This window comes from Megascapheus bottae, chromosome 19 (assembly GCF_031878675.1).
Source record: "Megascapheus bottae isolate mThoBot1 chromosome 19, mThoBot2.hap1, whole genome shotgun sequence".
Lineage (NCBI taxonomy): Eukaryota > Metazoa > Chordata > Mammalia > Rodentia > Geomyidae > Megascapheus > Megascapheus bottae.
This window is the reverse complement of record NC_143527.1, coordinates 3,997,610-4,006,796: the sequence shown is the minus strand read 5'-3', so window position 1 is coordinate 4,006,796 and position 9,187 is coordinate 3,997,610. Positions and strand designations below refer to the sequence as shown.

Here is a 9,187-nt window from a genome sequence, read left to right as displayed (position 1 = left end):
CAAAATCCACAGAAACGGAGCCCCCTGGTCTCTGTAGGACATTTGCCCTCACCAGGTTCAACTTTCCTCACGGGGTTTGAGAAAATGAGGAAAGATCATTTACTGAAGATTCACAGTTTACTACAATGGGATCAGACTGGCTCTGATGGGTGGGCTTTTATGAAGTTTGCATTCAAGGGATATTTTAAAGCGCGTTTAGAATGCCTTTTAACCTTTGGGAGGAAGGAACAAATTCTGTCCAATTACTTCCTAGAGAGCTATGCAAGGTAACACACGAGCTACCTTTGAAAATGAATTGTAATCCTCCATTTGCAAAAAAGCAGTAACTATACTTTCAGGTGAATACATATAAATGTGAATATATGTATTTATTTTAAAACATATAGTATATGCTTTAAAATTCTAGGCAGAAATACAAACTTTGCTAAGAACTTTAGCCCTCATCAACTGATTTCTTCGTGGTATATCAGAGAAAAGAGCTGCAAAGCACAGAACGAGTAAATGGATAAAACCAAAAGTAAGCTGACTGTTACCTTACTTTAGCATTCTCTCTGAGAGGACAATTTTGAAAATCACATGAGAATTGGTAGGCTTGGTTCTTAAAGCCTTTATAATACCCCCATTTTAGTGGGAAAGTGCCAGCTTTGAACTTAGCATCTTATTGACAAATAAATTTCCATGTAAGGCAAAAGGGCAAAGCTTATGGTAATTCTACAGTTAATTTACTGGCTTTGCCTTTCATACAAGTATTTTTTAAGAGAGTAGACAAATCTTTACGATAATTCGGTGCACCCTGCAGATTCTACGATTTCCCCAAAATTTTCATCATCTTGAATACAATGTAAAAGAAGTTTCCTTCATTTGTATGTTTGCATCATGAGATTATGATATTCTTCCTATCTTATAGAAATATTAACATCATCACTGTTTTGTTCATAGCAAAATTATCCCGGTAATATCTATTTTCTTAGAAAATGTTACGAAATATTGTCACATGAATTTTCCTCCCATATTCCAGGAGAATGTATCCAATCTGTAGTTTAAAAAATAACATAATCATGTTAAAAGTTCAGCTATGTATGTTCACATGCTCCAAGATAGATAGTACACAGGTAGTATTTACTAAGTATATAAATACTATAATTCCCTTGAGGTTGAGACGATATTGTAAGCAAAATTAAATATTCAACAGAAGTGTGGGTTTTATATATCATATATATATAACTTCTAATGTTCAGTATAACTAGATTTAGCTATTTTTTTTCAGACAAGCTAATCTAAGCAACCCCTTTCATGTTTCATGAGTTTCCATTCTAATATCGAAGAGGTTATTTTTATCATCTTTATAATAAGAAAAGGAATGGATAATGAAGCCTATCCTGTAGAAATACAGGTAATTTCACTTATACATGAAGATATGTATCAAAGATATTAGGATACAATAATGCATCTGGAATCTAAAACTGAGTCATCATGGTTGTATTTGTTTTTGTTTGGTTTTTTGTTGTTGTTTTTTTTGTCAGTCCTGGGCTTGAGCTCAGGGCCTGAGCACTGTTCTTAGACTTTCTCAAAGCTAGAGCTCTACCACTTGAGCTTCAGCACCACTTCTGGCTTTTTTTTTTCTACGTATGTGGTGATTAGGAATCGAACCTGGGTCTTTGTGCATGCTAGGCAAGCACCCTACCACGAGGCCAAACTCCGGGCCCCCCATGGTTGTATTTGTAAATTACAATATATTTTCATTGTTATGGCATTGAAAGCATTTCTAATTTAGTAAAACTAACATTTATCAACCAAAGCAGCTTACTACTACTGAAATGCCATACCATTAATTATATGCATAGTATTGTCATTTTTGCTTGCTTCAGAAAATCTGATAAATGCTAGCAGTCCACACTGGAAGAGCAAAGTGAACATGAAGCCCACAGAGAGCCAAACAGCAGAGCTGAGGAAGGAATTAAATTAAAAGGTGTGGATTGTGACCCTGGGGTCACCCTTAAAAATCAAATTAAAGGCAACTTCAATATCATGTCGCAGCTGTAAGTGTCTTTTGACAAATATGGAAATGTTCTTTCATGCACAATTGCCCCTCTGTCAGAGGATCACTTAAAACTATCTTCAGAAATCACACAGCATGCTTCTTCCAGGACGCCTCCCCACTGTGGTAACACAGTTCTCAGAGCACTTCTGAGAAAGCTCACTACTTCCCCTGAGGTAGGCCGTACACTTCTCCAACAAGGAGACCAGAGCTCAGAGACAGGAGGCTGAAGCCAAGCTTGGTGTGTTACACCTGTCTCTCGTTCAAAGGTCATAGTACTCAACTTCTCATCTGGATGACAGACCACAGCCGGGAGCTTCTCAGGGGTCGAAGATGCTTAGCCAAATACAGCCCAGGCTGCTGCACGAAATCAGTTTCAGACACAGTTTCTGAAGGCCTGAGTCGAAAGCAGCTTTGAGCATTCATACCACAAAAGAAAGAGAAAGAAGTAACAGAAACCTCTCAAGCTTTATCCCTGACATAAAATAAACTCCACTTATTTTTCAGTTGGTCAGATTAGTAACTTATTATACAATATAAACTGATAATAATCTAGATGGAAGGAAAGAGCGAATACCAAGGACTGCTTCTATAAGTGACAAAAGTAGATACTTAGGAAGGGCATAAGTGCACAGAAATCCTTCTGAAGTACAATGCTTCCCTTTCGTGAGGTTTCCTGTTTGAGTTAAATTGGGCGTAAAGTATGTAAGGAAAAGAAGATTCATATAAACAGGAGAAACACTTCGGCTCCTTGCTGCTTATGTTGCCAGCATTCATAAATGATGTTCAGGTTTAAAAGTCTCTTGTAATCACAGACACAGACTTCCTAGAAGCCTTTCTGGTTGACATTATTTTCACCCTCACCAAACAATAGTATTTGAATTTCAATTAAATTTTTCACCCTACTCTGGTGTTCACTGGAGGACAGAGGAATTTAATCAAACGATAGATTTTTCTTATTTATAGCCACTCCCCACCACATTTGCTAATTGAAAACGAAATCCAGGACTTCTCCATCTTCACACAGAGGTCGAGTGCCCTCAAATGCTGGTGGCTTTTTCTTTTCTTTTTACATCACTCATCACTGATTGCAATGTTAGGTCATGTTTATATCACACCAAATACAATACATGATAAAAGTGAACCACCTACCCATAAAACCCAAAGGCTGTCTTAGGCATGCCCTCCAGAAAACACTGAAGTATCAACCGGTGACTTCTACTTGGGTCAACTCCATCCAGACTTACAGCTGCCTCTGCACACATAGTGTCTGTCTGTCTGTCTGCCTGTCTGTGTCCTTTGTAAGGCAACACAGTATCCTCATGCCTTTGCTACTTGGATTTTACTTCCTCATGTTCGGGAGACAGTGTAGAGGGACCAAAGCAAGCCAGACATCAAACCCATTTATTCGGAATCTTAAATTAGGAGTTTTATCATCAATATTTTGGTTACACTGTTACACAAAGGACAAATTAACAGCCGGTTTGAGGTCTCTTTGATTGCTTTGGGATTAGTGACATTTCCTTGGCACACAAATCCTGCACCCAACAACCCTCAGCTGCCTCCTGAAACACTGCTGTGCCAGGTGCCAATCAGACAAGATTTGTAAAACCACTCCTGGGTTGGTGGCAGCAGCCAGTACCTTTGGTGCTGGTGACTTCCGGGTGACTTCCAGCCAGGTGCATTTGAGAGAGTGTCAACACATCCCTGTCCTTGGCAGGCAGAAAGAAGATCTGAGGAAGAGGGGCGGATGCTCTCTCTCTCCACAGCACCTGACCGCTGGGCAGGTTTCCAGAGCTGGATCCAGGAAAAATGAAACACACGGGAGACTCTCTCGGTGGACAGGTGTTAACAGGATTTGGTTATTACAGCTCCACACAACTTATCGGGTTCAGGCCCTCCCAGAAATGCCAGGTTCTTAAAGGATCCCAGAGTATAAATTACAAAAATAAAGCAAAATCCAGGTTGCAAATTCTAAAGGTGCGCCTCAGAGAACTTCAGGAAGCAGCAGCAGCAGCACAGCAGCAGCAGCAACAGCAAACATGGTCCCTTGGCTGTTGGTAACTGTAAGAGACAGGTCGTTGCTCTGTGTGGTGTGTTCCCACCAGGAACCAAGTGTGCAGGTTTGTATTCTATTTCCTTTGATCTCATCCGTGAACTCCACAGACATTTTTCACTTTCCCCTCCCAGCATGAAAACTCAAAGTGGGAGAGAGCAAGGAGAGCCAAGCCTGGTAAGAAAAGTGAAGCTTCTGGAGAAAAGAAAACCACAAACAATACAAAAACAAAAAGTCGCAGTCCAATCGTGCAAACTTTGCTTCTGTGGATAAAGCACTTGTTGACAGGTTCACAAAGCCCCGCCCCCGCCCCTCCTCCCTGTCCACCCAGGGGACAACACAGATGGACGTGAAGCCGCTCTTGGTTCTTAAGCGCGCGCGCGCACACACACACACACACGCACACACACACACAGAGAATACACGGCCAGGGCTGTCTTGCTCTGAGCCCTGACCAGAAGAACCTGCTTCCTATCCTGGGGGTGGGGTGGACAGCACTCTGCCCTCAGGACAGAGAAACAACAACGTACAGACAAGAGAAGGGATAAGAAGAATCCCATATTGACTTTACAATCACAGGTACAAATTGCTCAAATGGGTCGTCCCATTTATCCTTTAAGACCTTGTCGTCTAGAACAAATCAGAGGCCAGGTTCCCAAGGAAGTGTCCATATTCAAAAAGAAGATTCAAAGCTCGGAAGGATTTCCTTCTACTGCCACCGTCTGACTGGAGGCGACCAAGGAGGTGTCCTTTGCGTCAAGTTCGGGGAGCCACGGAGGAAATGCCACTTCCTGGGTGGGGACTGCAGCATTCCCGGTTGGGGGGAGCCGTGTCTATAGCGGGAACACCAGGAAGCCCGAGAAGGTGGAGTACTTCCAGCCCCCCATCAGGTTGCCCCGCTCCAGTTTGAGATGCACCTTGTCCTCTCTCTCCATGAGCAGCAGCACGCCATTGCTGGCGGCCTCCCTGGTCACGTCCTGGTCCCCGGCAAACGCCGAGATTACTGGGTAGCCATTCTGCATCAAACTGACCTACAAAGGCAGGCAGAAGTGGAAGCTCAGCCGACCACCCGCAGCCCCCCACCGCCTGGCAGGCCTACCTCCTGTCCTCCAACTCCTGCCTCCCCCTCCAGGAGCCCACGCTGAAGGGCTGACAGCCGGCAGGCTCAGAGCTCAGCTCAACGGTGCCTTGGTCTCTCCAACCAAGTGAACAGGACCTTCAGCTAGAGGCCACCCTTACCCGGGTCTCCCAGCGAGCGACCCACCTGGATGGTTTGTCTGTTATACACTTTGACCACGTGGAAACTGAAGCTATAGATCCCTTTGCGAGGGGCTACGAATATGCTGGAGGCAAGGTCAAAATGGTTGCCAATGTTTACTAAAACCTGAAAGAGAGGAGGAGAGACAGAGCTGACATCTGGGCCCAGCCTCAACCCAGCCCTGCTCCCACAACTACCAGCTTAACACCAGACCCTTTATGAGAGCCCAGAGCCTCACACCAGCTCTGCCATGACCCGGGTTAAACCACAAGCTCCGACACACCCCACGGGGATCGTAAGGGATTCTAATGAGTAAAGATCTCAGCGAATATTTTATTTATGCACTCACAAAGTGGATGGGAATGTTCTGTATTGAGGAGCAAAGCTGGTGAGGGAGGGGGCCTGACAGTAAAGTCAGAAGATGAACTGTAAATCCAGCCTGTTTCTGGGGACTGTGGTCCCAGGGCTGGCAACAGAATGCACTGTTTAACGAACAAGGTCCTTGCCAAACGGAGACAGAAAAGCCAAGGGAGCAGAAGGCCAAGGCGACAAGGTCACGTCTGTGAGACCCGCCCAGGAGAGCACTCTGTGAGCTCTTCTGCTCTGTCCCATGCCCTCAGAGCACAAGTAGGAGCTCTGTGACGGATGTGGAGAGGAAGGACTTTGTAAATTAGTGTGGCTGCTTCTGCTTCTGCTTCTGCTCAGGCTCCTCAGAGAATGTGTTTCCTCCCTTGGCTAAGCAAGGGTGTCCTGCAACTCCTCCTGAGTAAATAAGACTGAAATGCTGGCCTGGACACCCTGAGCTCAAAGGAAGGGAGTTCCGAGTCTGTGAGATTAATGACAGAATTACCCACCTGACAGACCACATGACCTGGGTAATTACAAACGTAAGGGGGATAAGAACTCCAGTGTTAGGAGCAGAGCTGGCAGAGCAGCCAGGCCCCCAGAGGTCCTGCTTTCCTTCGGGTTGTTGTTGACAACAGAACCTGGCTATCTTGTGGGGTTTTGCTTCCTGTTCTTCACACACACACATCACCCCACAATTAACATTTAAAAACGGCCTGCTCGGGTTCTTGGAAAGAAAGAGTCAACACCAACATCAATTTCTTGCCTTCCAGATCTTGTCATGTGATCAGGAAATAATGCCTTCTGGTGTGGCCTCTTCCACTCGTGATAGATGGATGCCGTGCAGCTCCCGGAAGCAGTGGGGGTATGCTGTCAGTACACACAGTTGGCCCAGGTGTGTGTGTGTGCGTGTGTGTGTGTGTGTGATGTGCCTGCATGTATGGGGCAGGGTGTGCAGACAGTGTCTGCCAGCACCACCACTGTGCAGGGAGCAAGGCAGCAGCCCGATGCCAGGCAGTGTCTCTCACACACACTGCTCCATTGCTAACGACAGAGCACCTCCTCTGCAGGTTCTCAGTCTCCCAAAGGCCCCGCTCGATGTGCTCCAAACAAGCATAAAGCCTCCTCCCCGCCCCCCAATTCAGGTCAGTGTCCTCGCCTCCCCTTAGCTAAGGATGCTCCATGTTCCATTCTGGAGATGGCTAAGTCCAGAACTGGCTACAGAGGAAGGGCCTGGAAAACAGCCCGAGTGACTCCCTCAGGGGACCAGGCACTGCCCAGCTCCTCCTCCCCAGCTCAACCTTCACGTCAGAATCCACCACCACCAGCAGTGCCCTGAGCCAGGGTTTGCTGGGTACCCACCCAAACGGTGCCTGTGAAGAAGGGAGGAACTGATAAGACTGTTGAATGATGTAACTGTATCATCTCAAAATGAATTTATTAATAGGCTTCATTTCCTAGATGCCCATTTCACTAGTATCCCATTATCTGGAAGTGAATGGATTGCTTTCCGTCTTGTAAATAAAAACATATGGCAGGAATCCCCCCCCCAACAAAAAGCCCATAGATGGGTGATCATTAACACTGATAAAAACTGAGCCTGCCTAGGGCCAGGCATTGCAGAATGTCAGTCTGTCTTATGTCGGTCTGTACCTGGTGAAGAGACAGACAGTGACCACCCAGAATGCTATTAAATAATTTTTTTAAAGCAAGTGTACTGCCAAAAAGATCTGTTGGTTGACTGTCTGAAGTCTAAAAGCCACCACAACATTTTCAGTTTGTTTTAGGGAGAAGGTGGAAAGGAAACTTTTTTTAAAAAAAATAAAGGTCATGCACAAACAAGATCGTGGCCTTTAACTCTGAGCATCCATCATCCAGAAAAAAGCGTGGGGAAGACCTAAACACGCTGCCACTGGTGCAGAAGTTAAGTGGTTTGGAACACTGAAGTAATTGCTGCTTATTTTCTTACCTATGCAGCCGGATTCCTTATGGATACTCTCTAAGTAATGGGTTGTGTGCATTGCACGCCTTTCATTTGCTTTGCCAGCTGTGCACTTGCACATCATTTTTTGGTGTGTGTGTGTGTGTGTGCGCGCGCGCGCGCGTGCCCGCTCACGTGCATGTGAGTGTGTAACCATCCCCACTCACTTTTCTTGAAAATAAACCTCCTCTTCCCAGCCCAGCGGGGAAGCCGAGCACTAGACACCTCTTTCCAGAGCACTGGTGGAGGAGGGCTGCGGTGGGCTCCCCTCGTGAACTCGAGGGGCCTTGATCTGGTCACAACCGCCCAGCAGGGCCCCAGGGGTCACGACCCGTGCCATGGTGCCTCTGGAGGGCTTGGCCCCGGGATTCTAAGAGGTCTTAGGAAGCTGGGAGAGCTTGGGGGGCCCTGGGTGACATGAGGGTTGACACAGGCTACCGTGCCTGGGGAGGAAGGGCGGACGCCCGCCTGGGTGCACTGTGCCCGGAGACCCCAGAGGCCCCCGGAGGCCCCCCGCGCACTCCCCGCGCGTCCCCGTGCCCCGTGCCCGCCCGCGGGCGCCGCTGACCTGGTCGAAGTAGATGGTCATGGTGCGGTTGCTCATCTCCGACGGCTCGTGGTTGGTGCTCCGCGTGGCGGAGAAGGCTACCTTGGCGCTGCCCGAGCGCACGGAGATGCCCAGGGACGAGGTGACGGCGCCGTCGGCCGACGGGCTGGAGTCGCACACCACCAGGCACTTGCCCTCCAGCACGATGGGCTCCGTGTCGTTCTGCGCCCGCACCGGGCAGCCGGCGGGCAGCAGCAGCAGCAGCAGGGCCAGCGCCGCCCCCAGGCAGCCGTCGGCCGGGTCGCGCAGCGCCCCCCGGCGCCCGGGCATGGTCGACCAGCACCCGCGGGGCCCCGGGCCCCGAGCCCGCATCTGGGCTGCGCGATGGCAGGAGCGCCGCGGGGGCGCGGGGACCGGCGGGGGCCGGAGTTGCTGCTGGCCTGGGCCCGCGCTCGGACGGTCGAGGCCGGGGCTTCTCAGGAGGACCGGGCCAGCGGACCTGTGGGCGCGGAGCACAGAGCCCGGACCCTCAGGCCGGGGCCAGACGCCGGGCATCGGGCGGGCAGGGGCCGCGGTGCCCGGGGAAGGGCCCAGGGAAGCCCCGCGCTCCGGGCGGCGCACGGGGCTGGGGGCCCCCGGCTAGCCGCCAACCCTCGGCCCCGGCTCGGTCGCCGTCCGGGACGCCGCCCCGCCCGCCACAGTCGATGGGGACGGAGAGCAAATGGTGATTCTCGGCGGCTCCGGGCCGCCCGCCCCGCACCCGCCCTCGCCGCCCCGCTCGCCCCCGCCCCGGGACGGGTGTTTTTAGGCAATCATCCGTCTCGTGAGCCCCCCCCTTCCCGCGCACACCCCAGAGTCACGACCCCCGGACGGGAGCCGGCCTCGCGCGCTCCCTCCCCACCGCGGGGCCCCGCGGGCGCGGACCCCAGACGCCCCCGATCCCCGGGCAGCCTCGAGCTCCG

General features: G+C 49.7%; 1 protein-coding gene across 1 annotated transcript; it reads right to left on the bottom strand.

Annotated features, from left to right (window-relative positions):
- Window positions 1-3,423: 3,423 nt before the first annotated feature.
- Window positions 3,424-8,597, bottom strand: Cbln2 (cerebellin 2 precursor). Its single transcript, XM_090353550.1, has 3 exons — window positions 8,247-8,597; window positions 5,359-5,478; window positions 3,424-5,125 (listed from the first exon to the last, which is right to left on the bottom strand). Exons 1-3 carry the CDS (start codon window positions 8,595-8,597, stop codon window positions 4,928-4,930), a joined length of 669 nt encoding a protein of 222 aa, XP_090209676.1. The 3' UTR covers window positions 3,424-4,927.
- Between the last annotated feature and the right edge of the window lie 590 nt (window positions 8,598-9,187).

What these genes read in the sequence shown, in the direction of transcription:
- Cbln2 (XM_090353550.1), bottom strand. Translation starts at nt 8,597, where the DNA reads ATGCGGGCTCGGGGCCCGGGGCCCCGCGGGTGCTGGTCGACCATGCCC. An exon ending in TGACCATCTACTTCGACCAG is followed by an intron (nt 5,479 to 8,246) that starts GTCAGCGGCGCC and finishes CCTCTCTTTCAG; the next exon opens with GTTTTAGTAAACATTGGCAA. An exon ending in ATAACAGACAAACCATCCAG is followed by an intron (nt 5,126 to 5,358) that starts GTGGGTCGCTCG and finishes CTGCCTTTGTAG; the next exon opens with GTCAGTTTGATGCAGAATGG.